Below are 21,786 nucleotides of genomic sequence, written 5' to 3'. Positions count from 1 at the left end.
TAAGTAATGAATCAGTGGTGTAGAATCATTGCAGCTTTCAGTAGGAGCCCTGAAATCATCAGCATGGAATCTCCTAGTTGCAAAAGACCTTAAGATGGTTAAGTCCAACCATAAGTTAAGTTCCACCTCAACACAAGGGGGAACTTCTTTACTGTAAGGGTCCCAGAGCACTGGAACAGGCTCCCCAGAGAGGTGGTGGAGCCTTTCAAGGCCTGTCTGGCTGCGTTCCTGTGTGGCCTGTGCTGGAGTCTCTGCTCCTGCTCTGGCAGGGGGGTTGGACTCGATGATCTCTTTGGGTCCCTTCCAAGCCTTGCCATCCTGGGATCATAACCCTGTACACAGCTGTTAGACCATGTCCCTGAGCTCCTCATCCAGAGAGCTCTTCACCTTGCTGAGTCAGTGAGCTGTGATTCTGTCCCTGCCGCAGGTCCAACCCTCGTTCAGAACTTGCCGTCGGCTGTGCAGACGCTGTGCGAATCGTGGAACAACATCCACACAAATGAGTTTCCAAACATTGGCTCGTGGGTGAGTCAGGCCTCTAGGGCTGGTCTGGGCTGATCTTCACCCCAGAGCTGTCTGGGAAGGGTGGGCAGTGTGTGTGCCTCTGGTGGATGGTTCTGACCTTGGTGTCTCCTTGCCCAGCGCAACGCCTTTGCCAACGACACCATCCCCGCCGAGAGCTACATCAGCGCCGTTCAGGCTGCCCACCTCGGTACCCTCTGCAGCCAAAGCCTACCTCTTGCAGCTTCCCTCAAGCACACCCTCCTCTCTCTGGTCAGACTCACTGGGGATCTCATTGTGTAAGTGATGGGCTTTAGAGTTCATTCCTGCTGTGTAGATCTCTCGGCCCTTCTGGTTGTCTGCCTTCGTCAGGCCGTTGGGGTGAAACGCTTAGGGAGCTGCTGCTGTATTCTGAACTAAGCCTTCAGCCTGCCCTGGGTGATCCTGCTTGGGCAGGGGGAGTTGGACTGGGTGCTCTCTGGAGGTCCTTTCCAACCCCTAACATTCTGTGATTCAGCACAGTGACTTCCAGTTTAGGCTAGGACTGAGGGGAATGGAGCAGAACTAGAAGTGGGGAGACTGAGATTGGATGTGAGGAAGAAGTTGTTGGCCAGGAGGGTGGTGAGAGCCTGGCACAGGCTGCCCAGGGAGGTGGTGGAAGCCTCCTGCCTGGAGGTGTTTGCAGCCAGGCTGGAGGTGGCTGTGAGCAACCTGCTGCGGTGTGAGGTGTCCCTGGCCATGGCAGGGGGGTTGAAGCTGGCTGAGCCTTGAGGTCCCTTTCAACTGTGACAATTCTGTGGTTCTCTGGCTTCTGAATCACTGAAAGATAGCCTTCCTCTCTTCATCTCATCACACTCCTGAGAGAAACCTTAAATAGGGACCTGAACAAACTGGGGTATAAACTGAGACAGTATCAGCCCAGTACTTGAAGGGGGCCTGCAGGAAGGCTGGAGAGGCATTTTTACAAGGGGCTTGTAGTGATAGGAGGAAGGGGAATGGATTGAAGCTGGAAGAGGGGAGATTTACACTGGAGTTTGGGAAGAAATTCTTTCCAGTGAGGATGAGGAAACCCTGGAACAGGTTGCCCAGAGAGGCTGTGGACAGTCAGCTGGCAGAAATTCTGCATCAGAGATGACTCTGAGTTCAGAGAGTATTTAGGGGGCAGCAGAGAGGTTGAGCCTGGAGGAGAGAAGGCTCCAGGGGGACCTTAGAGCAGCCTTCCAGCACCTGAAGGGGGGCTCCAGGAGAGCTGGGGAGGGACTTTTTTCCCAATGATCTTAGAGGTCTTTTCCAGCCAAAGCAGTGCTATGGTTTTATGCCTTTGAGGTTCCTCCAGCTGCATCCCACAGGGAGTTCACTTCTTTGCTTTTCCTCTCCAGGTGGTCCGACGATTTGAACCCACCGCAGGTGATCCACTCCCTGTTGCCCCTCCTTTTGGAGACCAGCACAGAGAGTGTGGCAGAAATAAGCAGCAACTCCCTGGAGAGGATTTTGGGCCCTGCAGAGTCTGATGAATTCCTGGCACGTGTTTATGAGAAGCTGATCACAGGCTGCTATAACATCCTGGCCCACCACTCGGATCCGAACAGGTAACAGCCTCCTCCAGCAGAGCTGTGCACAAAGAATTGCTGCAGCAGATGTCAACAGCAGGGTCAGCTCTTCAGCAATGCAACAGGAAGGCCAAAAAACATCAGCTTAGTTTTTAATCTGTTGAAGCCTTCTGGACTTGCAGCCTGCAAACAGGAGCTGTGTTCTTCCCATTAGCAGCGTGGGGCCTGAGCAAAGCCTTTGACACTGTCCTGCACCACGTCCTGGTATCCAAGGTGGTGCCACGTGGGTTTGATGGGTGGGCCACTAGATGGATACAGAACTGGCTTGATGGTTGCACCCAAAGAGTGGCTGTCCATGAGGCCATGGCCCAGTGGAGGCCAGGGACAAGCAGGGTCCCTCAGGGATCACTCCTGGGCCCAGGCTTGTTCAGCATCTCTGTGGGTGCCATGGACAGTGGCACTGAGGGCACCCTCAGCAGGGTTGCTGATGACACCAAGCTGTGTGGGGCAGCAGACAGCTGGAGGGAAGGGATCCATCCAGAGGGACCTGGACAGGCTGGAGAGGTGGGCACAAGCCAACCTCAGGAGGTTCAACAAGACCAAGGGCAGGGTCCTGCAGCTGGGTGGAGGCAATCCCAGGCACAAATCCAGGCTCGTCAGGGACTGGCTGGAAAGCAGCCCTGAGGAGAGAGCCTTGGGGGTGCTGGGGGAGGAGAAGCTCACCAGGAGCTCTCAGAGTGCACTTGCAGCCCAGAGAGCCAAGCAGAGCCTGGGCTGTAGCAAGAGAAGTGTGGCCAGCAGGGCAAGGGAGGGGATTCTCCTCCTCTGCTCAGCTCTGGGGAGACCCCACCTGGAGTACTGCCTCCAGTTCTGGAGCCCCTGTTACAAGAGGGATCTGGAGGTGCTGGAAGGTGTCCAGAGAAGGGCCATGAGGAGGAGCAGAGGGCTGGAGCTGCTCTGCTGTGAGCACAGACTGAAGGAGTTGGGGCTGTGCAGTCTGGAGTAAAGAAGGCTCCGAGGTGACCTCATTGTGGCCTTCCAGGATCTGCAGGGGGCTCCAAGAAGGCTTGGGAGGGACTGCTCAGGATCTCAGGGAGTGATAGGACTGGGGGGGAATGGAATGAAGCTGGAGGTGGGGAGATTCAGGCTGGAGGTGAGGAGGAAGTTCTTCAGCATGAGAGTGGTGAAGCCCTGGGATGGGTTGTCCAGGGAGGTGGTTGGGGCCCCAGCCCTGGAGGTGTTTAAGGCCAGGCTGGATGAGGCTCTGGCCAGCCTGATCTAGTGTGGGGTGTCCCTGCCCATGGCAGGGGGGCTGGAATTAGATGCTCCTTGTGGTGCCTTCCAACCCTGCCTGATTCTATGAATTGTCAGCACTGCCATTCAGGCAGAGTGGCTTTGAACCTCTCTGGATAGTTCTTTGGGTTTTTTTTGCCTTCAAGCAAGAGGAAAATGATATCAATGCAAGCACAAAACCAAAGCTGAAGATGCTGCCCTCTCTTGCTTTATCTTCCTTTGTCTCTGCTCTTGCTGTAAGGATGGCTAATCCCTGCTTTATCACAGCAAACTAGCCAGACTTTTGCTTCCCACCCCTTACTCACTGTGTGCAGAGGGAGTAACCTCCATGAGCAGATGTTGTTTCTATACCCAGCTGAGACATTAAAACCATTAGGCATGATGATGTTGCATGTTTTTAAGGCTGATCCTGTCTGGATGGGAAGGTATTCAGAGGGAGATCTACTGAGCCTTCTGGTAGAGAATGTGAATGTAATTGGATTTTGCTTGCAGGGTGCCTTGTGGGGTGGGGGTGAGCACAGGAGAGAGTGAGGAGTTAACACTGCAGGAGACTCAAAGTGTGAAAGGAGCAGCTGTTGAGAGGGATTTGGGGTGTGAGCTATCTGAAAGGTCCAGATTCATCTGGATATCTGGCTGGAGCTTGGGTTTTCATCGTGGGCAGCAGACATGAACTGGAAGCCAGGAGGTTCCACCTCAGCATGAGGAGAAACCTTGTTGGGGTGAGGGTGCTGGAGCCCTGAAGCAGGCTGCACAGAGAGGTTGTGGAGTCTCCTTCTCTAAGGGATTGCAGGCAGTCATTTATTGGCTGTGTCAAGGAGATGGTTTCTCAACATGGGCAGCAGAATTGAAGTGGAAGCCAGGAGGTTCCACCTCAGCATGAGGAGAAACCTCTTTGGGGTGAGGGTGCTGGAGCCCTGAAGCAGGCTGCACAGAGAGGTTGTGGAGTCTCCTTCTCTAAGGGATTGCAGGCAGTCATTTATTGGCTGTGTGAAGGAGATGGTGTTTCATCATGGGCAGCAGACATGAACTGGAAGCCAGGAGGTTCCACCTCAGCATGAGGAGAAACCTCTTTGGGGTGAGGGTGCTGGAGGCCTGGAGCAGGCTGCCACAGAGAGATTGTGGAGTCTCCTTCTCTGAAGGGATTCCAAACCCACTTGGATGTGTTCCTGTGTGACCTGCCCTAGGTCATCCTGCTTTGCAGGAGGGGGGTTGGACTCTGTGATCTCTAGAGGTCCCTTCCAACCCCTACCATTCTGTGGTTCTTGTTCTGGACTCTTGGTGGATTTGTTGGTCTCCCTCAAGGGTTTTTTCTGCTGTCTCTTGGAGGCAGATCTGCTTTCAGCTGACAGAAAGCTGATCAGAATAGTGCCAGCAAAATGGATCACTTCTTGGCTCTCAAGGGCTGTTGAAGCTGTTGAAATGAGTCCTGTGGAGTCTTACTTAATGTGCTTCCTTTGGTCCTCAGTGGCCTGGATGAGTCCATCTTGGAGGAGTGCTTGCAGCACCTGGAGAAGCAGCTGGAGAGCAGCCAGGCCCGGAAAGCCATGGAGGAATTCTTCTCAGAAAGGTGAAAACTGTAGCCCAGGCAACTTTTATTTTGCTTCCTTTGCCTCTTTTCTTGTCACTCTCAGCACCTCACTGATGCTAAAGCCATCAGGCAGGAGCATGCAGAGCCCTTCGTGCAGCGCAGTCAAAAGGCTCCGTGTGGGACGGGACTTAGGTCTTTGTCACTCCGAGTATTCAGCCAGTCCTCACAAGGATCATCAGTGGGGAGTTTGTCAGGGGGCTGTTGGGCCAGAGGAGGGTTTTGAGAGGCACTGGGCCAGGAGGCAGTTACAGATCAAGCTGCAGAATCCCAGGTTCTCTCTGAAGGGGCCTCCGAGAAGGCTGCAGAGGGACTGCTTCCAAAGGCCTGCAGTGACAGACAGGGGGCAGTGGCTTCAGACTAGAGAAGAGCAGGTTGAGATTGGATGTGAGCAGATTGAGATTGGATGTGAGCAGATTGAGATTGGATGTGAGCAGATTTGGCTTGGTGATTCTGTGTGTGTGTTCCAGCACCATGAGGGTGCTGGAACAGGTTGCCCAGGGAGTTGAGGCCCCATCCCTGGGCATATTCAAGGTGAGGCTCAACGAGGCTCTGAGCAACCTGATCTAGATGAGGATGTCCCTGCTGACCCTGGAGGGGTTGGGGTCCTTTGGAGATCCCTTCCTACCCAAACCATTCTGTGATTCCTTGGGGTTGATAATTTCAAGGGTTGAGGTGGGGTGTTGGCCTGACACAGAGTTGGGAAGACAAATGGTGATGGAAACAGCACAACAAGAGTGTTCTGAAGAGACAGGAGGGGGATCTGGAGGAAGGTTTTTCTCTGCTGAAACCTACATTCTGTAGGCTTTGTTCTATTTGTTCTACTTGCCTAGGTGGCCAAGAAGGCCAAGGGCATCCTGGCCTGCATCAGGAAGAGTGTGGCCAGCAGGAGCAGGGAAGTCCTTGTGCCCTGTGCTCAGCACTGCTGAGGCCACACCTGGAGTCCTGTGTCCAGTTCTGGGCTCCTCAGGTTAGGAAAGAGGTTGAGCTGCTGGAAGGTGTCCAGAGAAGGGCAACAGAGCTGGGGAGGGGTCTGGAGCACAGCCCTGTGAAGGAGCTGGGGTTGCTTAGCCTGCAGAAGAGGAGGCTCAGGGGAGACCTTCTTGCTCTCTCCAACTCCCTGAAGGGAGGTTGTAGCCAGCTGGGGGTTGGTCTCTTCTCCCAGGCAGGTAGCACCAGAACAAGAGGACACAGTCTCAAGCTGTGCCAGGGGAAGTTTAGCCTAGAGTTGAAGAGAAAGTTCTTCCCAGAAAGAGTTGTTAGCCATTGGGATGTGCTGCCCAGGGAGGTGGTGGAGTCCCCATCCCTGGAGGTGTTTAGGAAGAGGGGCTTGGCTGTGGCACTTGGAGCCATGGTTTAGTTGTCAGGAGGTGTTGGGTGACAGCTTGGACTTGCTGAGCTCTGAGCTCTTTTCCAACCTTGTTGATTCTATGACTCTATGAAAATGGAAGCAGTCTGGTGGCTGTGCTGGAAGGGGAAAATAGGCCAGAAAATGTGGAATTGTGGGTTGGAGGCCAGCAGAGCTGTGGGGAATGGTGGCAGGTCATGAAATCTTATCTTCAGCAGCTGATGGGATTCACAAGTTTTAGTCTGAGCTGAGAGTTTGCTGAGAGCCAAGAGCTGTCTGAAAGAGTTCTTTGAAAGCAGTTTTGGTGGCCTGGCTGCTGAGCAGGGTTGATACAAACTCCTGCTGGCCTTAGACATGAGGGCAGGCCTAAGTGCAAGTGAGAGAGAGGACTGGGTGGCCTCTCACAAAGCTGATTTTGATTTCCCTCTTTCAAACAGTGGAGAGCTGGTCCAGATCATGATGGCAACAGCCAATGAAAGCCTGTCAGCCAAGTTCTGCAACAGGGTGCTCAAGTTCTTCACCAAGCTCTTCCAGCTGAGTAAGTGCCTGTTGAATTTCTTCTGTCCTGCCTTTCTCCACCTTGTGCTGTCCTGGGGTCAGACTGGAAGGTGTCCAGAGAAGGGCAACAGAGCTGGAGAGGGGTCTGGAGCACAGCCCTGGGAGGAGAGGCTGAGGGAGCTGGGGTTGCTTAGCCTGCAGAAGAGGAGGCTGAGGGGAGACCTTCTTGCTCTCTCCAACTCCCTGAAGGGAGCTTGGAGCCAGCTGGGGGTTGGTCTCTTCTCCCAGGCAGCCAGCACCAGAACAAGAGGCCACAGTCTCAAGCTGTGCCAGGGGAGGTTTAGGCTGGAGGTGAGGAAAAAGTTCTTCCCAGAGAGAGTTGTTGGCCATTGGAATGTGCTGCCCAGGGAGGTGGTGGAGTCCCCATCCCTGCAGGTGTTCAAGAAAGGCTTGGATGTGGCACTTGGAGCCATGGGTTAGTTAGTCTTGAGGTCTTGGGTGCCAGGTTGGACTTGATCTCTGAGGTCTTCTCCAGCCTTACTGATTGTGTGATTCTGCTAGAATGCCACCTTCAGAGAGCTCCCCTGTAGCTTCTGTCACTCACTGGATGTTTTCTCCCTCAGCTGAGAAGAGTCCCAACCCCAGCCTCCTGCGCCTTTGTGGCTCTCTGGCTCAGCTGGCCTGCGTGGAGCCTGCTCGCCTCCAGGCCTGGTTAACCAGGATGACCATGGCCCCCCCCAAAGATTCAGACCAGCTGGAGGTGGTGCAGGAGAACAGGCAGCTGCTGCAGCTCCTCACCACCTACATCGTTCGGGAGAACAGGTAAGAGCCGGCCCCTCCTGATGCTCCTTTTGTTCTCCGGATGAGCTGCTGATGGCTTCTGCTTGTCAGCTTTCAGAGGAAGCTGAGGACTCTGGTTGTGTGTCCCGAAGGCCCTGCTGTGGCCCTGCTCTTCCAGAGTGGGGCTCAGCTGTGCTTGTGGCTGAAACTCCTTTCTCTTTGATTAGCCAAGTTGGAGAAGGGGTCTGCACGGTCCTGCTGAGCACCCTGATACCCATGGCAACTGAAATGCTGGCCAACGGGGATGGCACAGGCTTTCCTGAGCTGATGGTGGTGATGGCAACGTTGGCCAGTGCAGGACAAGGTGCAGGACACCTCCAGCTCCATGGTGCTGCTGTTGACTGGCTAGGCAGATGGTAAGAGCCAGCTCTGTGCTGCTGCTTCTTCACTTGCATCACTTGGACTGATTCATTTTGTTGTTCTTGTTGAACCTCTCTCCTCTGAGGAAAGGCTGAGACCTGGGGCTGTTCAGTCTTGAGAAGAGAAGGCTGAGAAGGGATCTCATCAATGACTATAAATATTAGGCTGGATGTTAGGAAGAAGTTCTTCATAGAAAGAGAGATTGGCCATGAAAATGTGCTGCCCAGGGAGGTGGTGGAGTCCCCATCCCTGGAGGTGTTTAGGAAGAGCCTGGATGGGGTGCTTGGTGCCATGGTTTAGTTGATCAGATGGTGTTGGGTGATAGCTTGGACTTGAGGATCTCAAAGGTCTCTTCCAACCTGGTTATTTCTATCCTACCCTACCCTACTCTACCCTACCCTATCCTACCCTAGGGGTGGGTGCCATGAAGCAGGGCCCAGACTCTTGTCAGTGGTGCCCAATGATAAGCCAAGGGGCAGTAGGCACAAACTGGAACCCAGGAGGCTCCACCTCATCATGAGGAGAAAATTCTTTGGGGTGAGGGTGCTGGAGGCTTGGAGCAGGCTGCCCAGAGAGGTTGTGGAGTCTCCTTCCCTGGAGGCTTTCAAAGCCCCATCTGGATGCATCCCTGTGTGACCTGCCCAGGGTGATGCTGCTTTGGCAGGGGGCTTGGACTCAATGAGCTCTTAGAGATCCTTTCCAATCCCTACCTCCCTGTGATTTATTATTGTAGTTTGGGGACAGAAGTTGCTGTTGGATGATTGACTTCTTTTGGTTTGCTCTTTGGAAGATAAAATGTCTGGGAGAGGCTGTTCTGTGTCCTCCCCTGCTCAGAGCTGCCATTTCTGCTGTCTTTGCCACTCTCCATGCTTTACTCACTGCATTTATACCTTTCCTGTTGTTCACCTGAAGCAAGCTAAATGCTTGGGGCTGGTGAGGAGGAGATTTGGTTGGTGGGGACTGAGTGTCCACTTGCCCAAGGTGAAAACTGCTCTTCTCCACTGCTTTGTCTTGCAGCAAGAAATACCTGTCCCAGAAGAATGTGGTGGAGAAGATGAATGCCAATGTGATGCAAGGCAAGGTAGGACATGTGGCTGCTGCTTCACTTGCAGGAGGAGATCATAGAATCAGTAAGGCTGGAAAAGACCTCAAAGACCATCAAGTCCAACCTGTCACCCAAGACCTCATGACTAACTAGACCATGGCTTCAAGTGCCACATCCAAGCCCCTCTTGAACACCTCCAGGGATGGGGACTCCACCACCTCCCTGGGCAGCACATTCCCATGGCCAATCTCTCTTGCTGGGAAGAGCTTTCTCCTCACCTCCAGCCTGAACCTCCCCTGGCACAGCTTGAGACTGTGTCCTCTTGTTCTGGGGCTGCTTGCTTGAGAGAAGAAACCAACCCCCTCCTGGCTACACCTCCCTTCAGGCAGTTGGAGAGAGCAAGAAGGTCTCCCCTGAGCCTCCTCTTCTGCAGGCCAAGCAACCCCAGCTCCCTCAGCCTCTCCTCCCAGGGCTGTGCTCCAGACCCCTCCCCAGCCTTGTTGCCCTTCTCTGGACACCTTCAAGTCTCTCAATGTCCTTCTTAAACTGAGGAGCCCAGAACTGGACACAGGACTCCAGGTGTGGCCTAAGCAGTGCTGAGCACAGGGCACAAGGACTTCCCTGCTCCTGCTGGCCACACTCTTCCTGCTGCAGGCCAGGATGCCCTTGGCCTTCTGGCCCCCTGACCACACTGCTGGCTCCTGTTCAGCTGCTGTCAACCCCTACCCCCAGGTCCCTTTCTGCCTGGCTGCTCTCCAGCCACATTGTCCCCAGCCTGCAGTTCTCAGGCCTGAGCTGTGTCAGCTCTCCTGCCTTGCTTTCACAGTGGGAACTTTGCAGCAGCTTGGTCAGGGGCTTGGTCTGAGACCTTTGTTGCTGTTGTGAGACCCTTTATTGCCTCTCCTTTCCCTTCCTCTCACCTTCCCAGCATGTGACTATCCTGGAGTGCACGTGCCACATTGTCTCCTACCTGGCTGATGTCACTAATGCCCTGGGCCAGAGCAGTGGGCAAGGACCAAGCCACCTTTCTGTGGATGGGGAGGAGCGAGCCATCGAGGTGGATTCGGACTGGGTGGAGGAGCTGGCAGTGGAGGAGGAGGACTCTCAGGCTGAAGATTCGGTGAGCAGTGGTCACAGCTGAGGCTGCCAGTGAGCCCCAAGAGTCACTTTTTGCAGCTTCCAGATGAGAGTTCCTCAGCTTGTGAACAAAAGGTTTTGCTGTTGGGGCTTGTTCCTGGTGTGAGGCTGAGCAAGGAGCCCTGCTTTGTCAGCTCTGGGCAGCTGTGTGCGGCTGTGGTGACTTTGGGAGGCCAACAAAACGTGAGTTGGGTTTGCTTAGAAACCAGAAAGGAAGACATGGACTGAGGAGGGTTTGCTCCTGCTGGTTTGTTTGTCCAGTACTGGCTTTCATATCAACCAGCAGCTCACATGATGCTTTGAAGTGGGAAATCAAAGCTGTTGCTAAAGCAGTCTATTAACATTTGTCATCCCAGTGCATTCTTTCTGCTACTCTCTTCTTGATTCAGCCTTCTGAGGGGCTCTGAAATGTCCTCATCCCCTCTTGCCCTGTGGTTTGATGCCAGCTGCCTTCTTTCAGTGAGGTGCTGCTCAAAGCTGCTGGTCTCCAAGTGGCCATTCAGTGTCTGAGGGCCATGTTCTGCACCAGGTGGCTGTACTGTACCTGCGTTATTTCTGCTGCCCTCTTCTTGATTCAGCCTTCTGAGGGGCTCTGAAATGTCCCCATCCCCTCTTGCCCTGTGGTTTGATGCCAGCTGCCTTCTTTCAGTGAGGTGCTGCTCAAAGCTGCTGGTCTCCCAAGTGGCCATTCAGTGTCTGAGGGCCATGTTCTGCACCATGTGGCTGTACTGTCCCTGCAGCCCACAGACTGTTAGGGGTTGAAAGGGCCCCCCAGAGGTCACTGAGTGGTAACAGCTTTCCCAAACAACTTTCTTCTTCACAGGATGAAGATTCTCTTTGTAACAAACTCTGTACCTTCACCATCACACAGAAGGAGTTCATGAATCAGCACTGGTAAGAATCTCATCAAACTGCTGCTCAGAAGTTCAGCCTCATGTTTCTGGCCATTGAGAAGGGGACAGTCCATGGAGTGCAGTCCATGAGCCTTGCTAGTACCTCAAGGGGGTCTACAAGAAAGATGGGGAGGGACTTTCTACAAGGGCTTGTAGTGATAGGGAGTGGATAGAAGCTGGAAGAGGGGAGATTTGCACTGGAGATTAGGGAGAAATTCTTTCCAGTGAGGGTGGGGAGCCACTGGAACAGGTTGCCCAGGGAGGCTGTGGACAGTCAGCTGGCAGAAATTCTGCATCTAAGATGACTGTGAGTTCAGAGAGTATTTAGGGGCAGCAGAGAGGCTGTTCAGCCTGGAGCAGGGAAGGCTCCAGGGACACCTTGGAGCAGCCTTCCAGCACCTGAAGGGGGGTGCAGGAGAGCTGGGGAGAGACTTTTTTTACAATGGCTTGGAGTGATAGGTTGAGAAGGGATGGATTGAATCTTGAGGAAGGCAGATTTAGCCTGGAGGTTAGGAAGAAATTCTTTCTAGTGAGGGTGCTGAGGCACTGGCACAGGTTGCCCAGGGAGGTTGTGGATGCCCCTTGCCTGGAGGTGTTCAAGGCCAGGCTGGATGAGGCTTTGAGCAACCTGGGCTGGTGGGAGGTGTCCCTGCCTGTGGCAGGGGGGTTGGAACTAGCTGATCTTTATGGTCCCTTCCAATCCAAGCCATTCTGTGGTACCCTCTCTGGTTTGTTCTGTGCAGGTATCACTGCCACACCTGCAAGATGGTCGACGGGGTTGGCGTCTGCACAGTCTGCGCGAAAGTTTGTCACAAGGACCACGAGATCTCTTATGCCAAATATGGATCATTCTTCTGTGACTGTGGAGCCAAGGAAGATGGCAGTTGCCTGGTAAAGTTGTCTTCATCTCAGCACACAAGCTGTGCTGTCCTGAGCTGCTCAAGCCTTTGGCAGAGGTTTCTGTTCTGCCCTGAGTTCTGTCGTGATGCACAGAGTCCTAAGCCTCGAAGGCTTTGGCTTTCCTCTGACCTTCTTCATTTACAGCTTGCTTGGAGCTTTACTAGTTTTCATACAATCAATAAGGTTGGAAAAGGCCTCAGAGATCAGCAAGTCCAACCTGTCACCCAACACCTCATTACTAACTAAACCATGGCTCCAAGTGCCACATCCAATCCCTTTTTGAACACCTCCAGGGACAGGGACTCCACCACCTCCCTGGGCAGCACATCCCCATGGCCAATCTCTCTTGCTGGGAAGAACTTCCTCCTCACCTTCAGCCTGAACCTCCCCTGGCACAGCTTGAGACTGTGTCCTCTTGTTCTGTTTGCTTGGGGGAAGAGACCAACCCCCACCTGGCTCCAACCTCCCCTCAGGGAGTTGCAGAGAGCAAGAAGGTCTCCCCTGAGCCTCCTCTTCTGCAGGCTAAGCAACCCCAGCTCCCTCAGCCTCTCCTCCCAGGGCTGTGCTCCAGACCCCTCCCCAGCCTTGTTGCCCTTCTCTGGACACCTTCAAGTCTCTCAATGTCCTTCTTAAACTGAGGAGCCCAGAACTAGACACAGGACTCCAGGGGTGGCCTGAGCGGTGCTGAGCACAGGGCACAAGGACTTCCCTGCTCCTGCTGGCCACACTCTTCCTGATGCAGGCCAGGATGCCCTTGGCCTTCTTGGCCACCTGGCAAATCTCATTCAGTGCTGGGATTCTACCTGCCTTGCAGATTTTGCAAGTAACCTTCAGGTAGGTGCCAGCTCTGCCATGTTTTTCACTCTGTCTTAAATCTGGAACACTATCACCAAGGTTGGAAGAGACCTCAAAGATCATCAAGTCCAACCTGTCACCACAGGCACCACCAAGTGCCACATCCAATCCCCTCTAATGCTTGAGTGGAGAGTGGCTTGCTGGACACAGCTTCAGATTGCAGCTGGAGGGGACTGCACTCTGTTGCTTTAAACTTACATGAACCTTGCTGCTCTTGCAGTCTGCCTTCAATCTGTCAGTGCTGACATGGAGTCTGCTTTGAGCTCTCAGCATCGCTTTGTCCTTCTTAGGCTTTGGTGAAGAGAACTCCCAGCAGTGGTATGAGCTCTACCATGAAAGAATCTGCCTTCCAGAGCGAGCCCAGGGTGCCTGAGAGTGTCATTAGGCATGCAAGCACCTCTCCTGCAGAGAAAGCCAAGGTCACCATCAGTGAGGGGAAGGGCCCTGATGAAGAAAAGCCCAAGAAGAGCAGCCTGTGCCGAAACGTCGAGGGGTGTCGAGAGGAGCTGCAGTCCCAGGTACAGCCAGCAGGGAGCTGTTAAAGGCAGATGGGTGGTGAGCAGGACCCTGGCAGATTGTGCTGGTTATCCAATGAGAGCATTTTTTGGGTTGGAAGTGGAGTCCAGCCACTCTCTAACTCTGCCAAGGCCAGGGCTAAAGCATGGCCCTCAGCCCCACATCTCTGTGGCTTTGAAACGCCTTCAGGCATGGGGATTTGATCACCTCCCTGGGTGCCAGACTCTGAGAAACCCTCTCAGGGAAGAATTTGCTGCTTATGTTCAACCTAAACCTCCCCTGGTGCAACCTGAGGCCATTGCCCCTCATTCTGTAACTTGTTACTGGGGAGAAGAGAGCAACCCCCACCTTGCTCCAGCCTTCTTTCAGGGATTGTAGAGAGCCAGAAGGGTCTCCCCTCAGCCTCCTCTTCTCCAGGCTCAACAACCCCAGGTCCCTCAGCTGCTCCTCACCAGCCCTTCCCCAGCTTCATTGCCTTTCTCTGAACCTTCAAGGTCCTTTTGGCAGTGAGGGCCCCAAAACTGAACCCAGAACTCAAGGTGTGGCCTCCCCAGCGCTGAGGTCACAAGTCAGCAGCCAAGTTTCTTGGTCTTAATGCTCTTCCTTGTGTTAAGAGAGTTTGCCAGGGTGATATCAGGCTTTAAGAAGCAGTCAACATGCAGCCTTTGTGAAGGCTCCCAGCAGGAGCATCCTGTGCCTCACTTCCCTTCTTTATTGCATGTAGGCCAACTTCTCCTTTGCCCCTTTGGTGCTGGAGATGCTGAATTTCCTGATGGATGCCATTCAGATCAACTTCCAGCAAGCTTCAGCCATGGGCAGCAGCAGCCGGGCGCAGCAAGCTCTCAACGAGCTGCACACCTTGGACAAGTCGGTGGAGATGACAGACCAGCTGATGGTATGGTCCTGGGGCAGTGCTCTGGTGGTGGGGAGGGGGAATCCCTTTCAAACAGAGGCATTGCACTGATGCACCCTGGTGTGCTTCTACTGTGACACAGCAGCCCCAGGCAGTGCTACAGGCTGGGGTCGGAGTGGCTGGAGAGCAGCCAGGCAGAAAGGGACCTGGGGGGAGTGGCTGAGAGCAGGCTGAACATGAGCCAGCAGTGTGTCCTGGTGGCCAAGAAGGCCAAGGGCATCCTGGCCTGCATCAGGAAGAGTGTGGCCAGCAGGAGCAGGGAAGTCCTTGTGCCCTGTGCTCAGCACTGCTTAGGCCACACCTGGAGTCCTGTGTCCAGTTCTGGGCTCCTCAGGTTAGGAAAGAGGTTGAGCTGCTGGAAGGTGTCCAGAGAAGGGCAAGAAAGCTGGGGAGGGGTCTGGAGCACAGCCCTGGGAGGAGAGGCTGAGGGAGCTGGGGCTGCTTAGCCTGGAGAAGAGGAGGCTCAGGGGAGACCTTCTTGCTCTCTGCAACTCCCTGAAGGGTGGTGTAGCCAGCTGGGGGTTGGTCTCTTCTCCCAGGCAAACAGAACAAGAGGCCACAGTCTCAAGCTGTGCCAGGGGAGGTTTAGGCTGGAGGTGAGGAGAAAGTTCTTCCCAGCAAGAGAGATTGGCCATGGGAATGTGCTGCCCAGGGAGGTGGTGGAGTCCCCATCCCTGGAGGTGCTCAAGAGGGGATTGGCTGTGGCCCTTGGGGCCGTGGTTTAGCTGTCAGGAGGTGTCAGGACCTGCTGATCTGTGAGGTCTTTTCCACCCTGGGTGATGGTGTGACTCTGTGGCTTGTGTGCTGCCCCCTCAGGTGCCAACGCTGGGCTCCCAGGAGGGTGCCTTCGAGAACGTCCGCATGAACTACAGCGGCGACCAGGGCCAGACCATCCGGCAGCTGATCAGCGCCCACGTGCTGCGCAGGGTGGCCATGTGTGTGCTCTCCTCCCCCCACGGCCGGCGCCAGCACCTGGCTGTCAGCCACGAGAAGGGCAAGGTGAGCTCTCCACCCCCCCAGGGGAGGCCTGCCAGGAGCCTGGGGAGGGGCTCTCGACGAGGGTGTCTTGTGGTAGGGTGAAGGGGGGCAGAGCGAGGCTCGAGGAGGGCAGGCTGAGACTGGGGAGTAGGAAGGTTCTTCCCAGTGAGGGTGGGGAGGCACTGGAACCAGGTTGTGGATGCCCCTTCCCTTCAGGTGTTCAAGGCCAGCTTGGATGAGGCCTTGAGCACCCTGGTCTGGGGCACCATTAGCTTTAGTTTGAGGCACAGCCACATCAAGCAGATTGCATCCCATGGCTGCTTGCTCTGCAGCTGATGGAGGCCCTGCTGATCGACTGGAGGTGAGGAAGAAATTCTTCCCAGTGAGGGTGGGGAGCCACTGGAACAGGTTGCCCAGGGAGGTTGTGGATATCCCCTCCCTGGAGGTGCTCAAGGCCAGGTTGGATGAGGCCTTGAACAACCTGGGCTGGTGGGAGGTGTCCCTGCCCATGGCAGGGGGCTGGAGCTGGATGATCTTGAAGGTCCCTTCCAACCCAACCCATTCTGTTATTCTGTGTTGGGCTCTAAAGGAAAATGAAGCAGCCTTAGAGCACTGAGCAACAAGGAGAATATGATTCAGGCTGGCTGTCCCCAGATCTGAGTCTTCTGTAAAGATCTCTTCCAACCTGGTCTGTTCTGTTCTATTCTGTTCTGTTCTACCTTCCAGTACTTGAAGGGGGCCTACAGGAAGGGTGGAGAGAGACTGTTTACAAAGGATGAGGGACAATGGCTTCAAACTAGAGCAGAGCAGATTTAGATTGGATGTTAGGAACAAGTTCTTCACCATGAGTGTGGTGGAACACTGGAACAGGTTGCCCAGGGAGGTGGATAGGGCCCCATCCCTGGGCAACCTGATGTAGTTGAGGATGCCCCTGCTTGCTGCAGAGGAGGTTGGACCAGATGACCTTTGGAGGTCCCTTCCAACCCAGACCATTCTATGATTCTGAAGCATTGCAGTGGCTCAGAAAAATCTTCATTCTTCAAAGAAAAGAGAGCTTGCAGCAGAAATGGTGCAAAGTGCAGAGACACAGACACAGAGAGTCACAGAAGGCCAGCTTGGAAGGGACCCCAAGTAGTCACAGATTCACAGATTGCATTGGGTTGGAGGGGACCCTCAAAGGTCATCTTGTCCAATCCCCCTGCAGTGAACAAGGACTGCTCCAATTAAGATCAGGCTGCTCAGGGCCACATCAAGGCTGATCTTGAATATCTCCAGGGCTGGGGCCTCAACCACCTCCCTGGGCAAGCTGTTGTAGTGTCTCCTCACCCTCATGGTGCAGAGCTTCCTCCTGGTGGCCAGCCTAAATCTGCCCTGCTCCAGTTTCAAACCATTACCCCTCTTCCTATCCCTGCAGGCCCTTCTGAACAGTCCCTCCCCAGCCTTCCTGTAGATCTCCTTTAGATATTGAAATGTAGTGATGAGATCTCCTTGGAGCCTCTCCAGGCTGAACAACCCCAACCCTGTTTTCATAGGAGAGGTGCTCCAGCCCATCAGGTGCTCCAGGATCCTCTGGTCCAGCCATTCTAGATTTCATAGAGCTGCAATGGAGATGCCTTTTTCCCCCTCACCTGTGAGGCTGGGTGTGTGAAGTTCCTTTTGTTCTGCAGATCACAGTCCTCCAGCTCTCAGCACTGCTGAAGCAAGCAGACTCCAGCAAAAGGAAGCTGACCCTCACTCGCCTTGCATCTGCACCTGTCCCCTTTACAGTGCTGAGCCTGACTGGAAATCCCTGCAAGGAGGACTACCTGGCTGTGTGTGGGCTCAAAGTAAGTGCCTGGGCAGCTGGAAACATCCATTCAAAGCAGCTGCATTTCTTTCCTCTTGAGAAGCTAGCACAGAGCTGGCTGCCAAGGTCTGTCACTAATTTTAGCTCCTCAGTCACTCTCCTGCTAGATTCATGAAGGACCCAGAGGAATAGTGTAAGAAATGAGGCAGTGCCTCAAAAGAGTACTTAGGGCAATATTCCTTTAAGACAAGTCAAGGTTTTATAGAATCACAGAATGGGTTGAGTTGGAAGGGACCTTCAAGATCAGCCAGTTCCAACCCCCCTGCCACGGGCAGGGACACCTCCCACCAGCCCAAGTTGCTCAAGGCCTCATCCAGCCTGGTCTGGAGACATCCACAGTCTCCCTGGGCAGCCTGTTCCAGTGTCTCCCTACCCTCACTCTAAAGAATTTCTTCCTCATCTCCAGTCTCAGTCTCCCCTCTTCCAGCTCACAGCCATTGTCCTTCATCCTGGCACTCCCAGCCCTTGTCAAAGGTCCCTCCCCAGCTCTCCTGGATCCCCTTTAAGTACTGGAAGGCTGCTCTAAGGTTGCCCTGGAGCCTTCTCTTCTCCAGGCTGAACAGCCCCAACTCTCCCAGCCTGTCCCCATAGGGGAGGTTCTGCAGCCCTCTGATCCCCTTCATGGCCTCCTCTGGGCCTACTCCAACCATTCCCTGCTTTTCTTGTGCTGGGGGCACCAGAACTGGATGTAGTGCTCCAGGTGGGGTCTTCTGAGAGCAGAGCAGAGGGGCAGAATGACCTCCCTCTCAGGCATTTTATTCATCTGAGTGTGGCAGAACTTTGTCAGCTTCCCCAGTGCAGCATGGCCAGATCTGCTGTTTAGCTGAGAGGCAGCTGGACCATGTGGTTGTGCTCTGGGGTTTGCATGAGGTTGGGTTTTTCCCTACACACTTTGCTGTTTCTCATCTACAAATCACTATTGGCACTCAGGAATGCTGGGGGTTAACTCATTCTTGGCTTGAAGTGTCTCTAAGCATTTAGGCCTAGTGTTTAACCAGTTCCTTTCCTTCCTGCAGGACTGCCACGTGTTAACCTTCAGCAGCTCTGGCTCAGTCTCTGATCATTTGGTCCTTCATCCCCAGCTAGCCACTGGCAACTTCATCATTAAAGCTGTGTGGCTGCCAGGATCTCAAACAGAGCTTGCTATTGTGACTGCAGACTTTGTGAAGGTATGTTTGGTGATAGCTCTTCCTGCAGCCATCAGAGCCTGGGTCTTTGTGGAGCTGCATATGGAAGAGTGTGATTAGGAATAAAGTAGAGTAGAGTACAATAGAATAGAATTGAATTAACCAGGTTGGAAAAGACCTTTGAGATCATCCAGTCCAACCTATCACCCAACACCATCTGATCAACTAAACCATGGCACCAAGCACCCCATCCAGCCTCTTCCTGAACACCTCCAGGGATGGGGACTCCACCACCTCCCTGGGCAGCACATTCCAATGGCAAATCTCTCTTGCTGGGATGAACTTCTTCCTCACCTCCAGCCTAAACCTCCCCTGGCACAGCTTGGGGCTGTGTCCTCTTGTTCTGCTGCTGGGTGCCTGCCTGCGAGAAGAGACCAACCCCCACCTGGCTCCAAGCTCCCTTCAGGGAGTTGGAGAGAGCAAGAAGGTCTCCCCTGAGCCTCCTCTTCTGCAGGCTAAGCAACCCCAGCTCCCTCAGCCTCTCCTCCCAGGGCTGTGCTCCAAACCCCTCACAGCTTTGTTGCCCTTAAATAATTACATGGCCATGAGATTGAGCTGTGATTAACTTGTGTCTTGGCCTGCAGAGCAGCAGGAGCAGACAGGAAAGGAGATCCTACTGGAGCTAGGAATTTGGGGGTGGTTGGCTGCAGTTAGAAGACAAAGCAAAGCCAAAGACCAAAGCAATGAGCTGTGACACCTGACAAGGCTTCCATTGTCTCAGCTCTTGAGAGTGCCTTCTGCACTGCTTTGGGTCACAGCAGTTGGTTAATGATTTCCTTGCTCCTTCCCACAGATTTATGACCTCTCTGTGGATGCCTTGAGTCCAACTTTCTACTTCCTTCTGCCAAGCTCCAAAATCAGGGATGTGACTTTCCTCTTCAATGAGGAGGGGAAGAACATCATAGTGATCATGTCCTCTGCTGGCTACATCTACACTCAGCTCATGGAAGAGGCCAGCAGTGCCCAGCATGGACCATTCTATGTCACCAACGTGCTTGAAGTCAACCATGAGGACCTGAAGGTACTGCTGACTTCTGCATAGCAGGGGTGAAGTGGTTTTCCCTCTTGTGTTTGTGTCTTACATTTCAAGGCAAAAGTTTGATTTCTTCCCTCCTTTGAAGCCCTCAGATCTAGATCAGTGAGCTGGCTGCCACTCCCTGAAGAGAAACAGCCTTGCAGTGAAAGGAGGTGGGGTGGAAGTTAAACCCCTTGATCTTTTCATCTAGAAAATGGAACATGTTTGTCCTGGCTGGCCTGGAGTCATGCCCAGCAGGGAGGTGGCTTCAGGACAGTGCTGGTCTCAGAGCAAGACACTCCAGAGGTGCAGCAGCCAGAGTGGGCAACATTACTGACCACTGCTGGGGGCTGCAAGGGTGGAGTGAGCCTTTATTCCTGTTCAGTAGCAGCTCTGCAGGCTTGGAGGTGACTTTCAAAGCCTGCTCACATTTCACTTGGTGTTTTTACCCCAGCCTGCTTCTAAGAGCTGAGAAAGTGACCCTCAGAACAGTTCTTTTAGGGATTCCATGTAAGAGAGTCCTGCAACATTCAAGCACACAGATCATAGAATCAGAGATTGGGTTGGGTTGGAAGGGACCTTCAAGATCATCCAGTTCCAGTGCCCTGCCATAGGCAGTGACAGCTCCCACCAGCCCAGGCTGCTCAGGGCCTCATCCAGCCTGGCTTTCAACACTTCCAGGCTTGGAGCCTCCACAACTTCTCTGGGAAACCTGTTCTGGTGCCTCACCACCCCCTGGGGAAGAATCTCTTCCTCCTGTCTCATCTAAATCACAGCTTATTCCAGTTTGAAGCCATCACTCTTCACTCCACACCTTTGGCAGATGTCCCTCCCCAGCTCTCCTGTGGCCATTTTCAAACACTGGAAGGTTGCTCTAAGGTCTCCCTGGAGCCTTCTGGCTGAACAATCCAAACTCTCCCAGCCTGGCCTCACAGCAGAGGGCTTCCAACCCCCCCAGCATTGCTGTGGCCTCCTTTGGCCCCACTCCAGCAGGTCCCTGGCTGTGCTGAGGACTCCAGAGCTCCCCCAGTACTGCAGGGGATGGGTGTGAGCAGAGGGGCAGGATCCCCTCCCTGCCCCTGCTGCCCACACTGCTGGGGAGCAGCCCAGGCCAGAGGTGGCTCTGGGCTGTGATCACACTCAGCAATATCTGAGGGCTCTACCTACAGCCCATGGGGATGCAGTCTCAGCACTCCCTTCAGAAGCCTTTGAAGCAGCTGCTGGATGAGTTCAGCTTAGGGAGCTGTCACTCAGGGCTGTCTCCTCTCAGGGGTGGGGAGGGAGCAGGAACCATTCCATCCCGAGGCGACGCAAAGCCTGGCAGGGCCTTGCAGAGGGGGAGCTTGTCTGAACTGCTGCTCTTTCTCTCTGCTCCTGCAGGACAGCAATGGGCAGGTGGCAGGAGGTGGGGTCTCAGTGTATTACTCCCACGTGCTGCAGATGCTGTTCTTCAGTTACTGCCAGGGCAAGTCCTTTGCAGCCACCATCAGCAGAGCCAGCCTGGAGGTGCAGCGACTGTTCCCCATCAACATCAAGAGGTGAGCCTCCTCTGCAAGACTCCCCTGGAGCTTTCACTGCTCTTCTTTATTCATAAACCCCACTCATTATCCTTACCATCCCAGCTCTGAACAGCTAAAGCTTGTGCTGAAGATCCCCATTTGGACTGGCTGATTTCTTTCTGTGATGCTTTTGCCCTAACTGCAGCCTGGCTGATTCCAATCCCCAGCTGGCTGCTTTCAGCTCTGGGACTGGGATGCATTTTTTTTGCCCCCTTCCCACTGGGCTTTGACAGCAGAAAGGTGGTTTCAGAGCAGCCTTGCTGTGCAGTGCAGAGCTGCTGCTGCTGGTGCAGCAGCTGGAACTGATGGGATTATCCCACCCTGATGGAGGCTGCAGAGCAGGAAGCCTTTGTTTCCTTTTGCCACCAGTACTGCAGTGGACCTTGAGTGTTGTGCATGTGAAGGCTTGTTTTCAGACTCCCTTGGGGGACACCAATCTCCTATGCTATGAGTGTGGCAAGCAAAAAGCTCTTCTGTCATCTTCTGACAAGCAGAGCTGGCCATTTAGGCCACAGACTCTTCAGTGGCCTGACACAAAGCTGCTGCTGTGAGTAGGCTCAGGAGAAGAGTCAGGTTCCAAGGGCTGCCTGGCCCCAGCTGAGTTTGGCTTTGCCTTTTTAGAAGAGAATCATCATAAGGTTGGAAAAGACCTCACAGATCAAGTCCAACCTGGCACCCAAGACCTCATGACTGCTACGTGGCTTCAAGTGCCACATCCAGTCCCTTTTTGAACACTTCAATCCCTTCTTGAACACCTAATCCCTTTTTGAACACCTTATGCAGCTTTAGTTTTCAGTTCCAGAGTCTTGAGTGAGCAGAGGCACAGAGGTTCACCTCCCCTGGCCTTTGCTGGTGCTGCTGGTTGTGCTGAAACGTGGAACTGTCAGACAAAAAGGGAGCTGAAAGCCATTGGTTTGGGGCATAAAATGTTGATAAGGAAGTGTCTTTGTTCAGGTTGTCAAGGCTG

General features: G+C 53.9%; 1 protein-coding gene across 1 annotated transcript in view; it reads left to right on the top strand.

The window, feature by feature from the left end:
- Window positions 1–21,786, top strand: part of UBR4 (ubiquitin protein ligase E3 component n-recognin 4) — a 152,848-nt gene that overhangs the window by 32,994 nt on the left and 98,068 nt on the right. The window contains exons 27-44 of the mRNA XM_054175753.1: window positions 428–525; window positions 643–800; window positions 1,881–2,090; window positions 4,810–4,911; window positions 6,715–6,815; window positions 7,399–7,597; window positions 7,783–7,971; window positions 8,993–9,056; window positions 9,949–10,140; window positions 10,981–11,051; window positions 11,794–11,941; window positions 13,096–13,323; window positions 14,046–14,216; window positions 15,051–15,233; window positions 16,880–17,038; window positions 18,075–18,227; window positions 19,039–19,266; window positions 20,641–20,798. Coding sequence (XP_054031728.1) covers window positions 428–525; window positions 643–800; window positions 1,881–2,090; window positions 4,810–4,911; window positions 6,715–6,815; window positions 7,399–7,597; window positions 7,783–7,971; window positions 8,993–9,056; window positions 9,949–10,140; window positions 10,981–11,051; window positions 11,794–11,941; window positions 13,096–13,323; window positions 14,046–14,216; window positions 15,051–15,233; window positions 16,880–17,038; window positions 18,075–18,227; window positions 19,039–19,266; window positions 20,641–20,798 — 2,812 coding nt within the window. The remainder of the gene's footprint in view (window positions 1–427; window positions 526–642; window positions 801–1,880; window positions 2,091–4,809; window positions 4,912–6,714; window positions 6,816–7,398; window positions 7,598–7,782; window positions 7,972–8,992; window positions 9,057–9,948; window positions 10,141–10,980; window positions 11,052–11,793; window positions 11,942–13,095; window positions 13,324–14,045; window positions 14,217–15,050; window positions 15,234–16,879; window positions 17,039–18,074; window positions 18,228–19,038; window positions 19,267–20,640; window positions 20,799–21,786) is intronic.

Source organism: Dryobates pubescens, chromosome 33 (genome assembly GCF_014839835.1).
Source record: "Dryobates pubescens isolate bDryPub1 chromosome 33, bDryPub1.pri, whole genome shotgun sequence".
NCBI classification, from domain to species: Eukaryota; Metazoa; Chordata; class Aves; order Piciformes; family Picidae; genus Dryobates; species Dryobates pubescens.
Note: the sequence above shows the minus strand (reverse complement) of the source record. Positions and strands in the feature narration are given on the sequence as shown.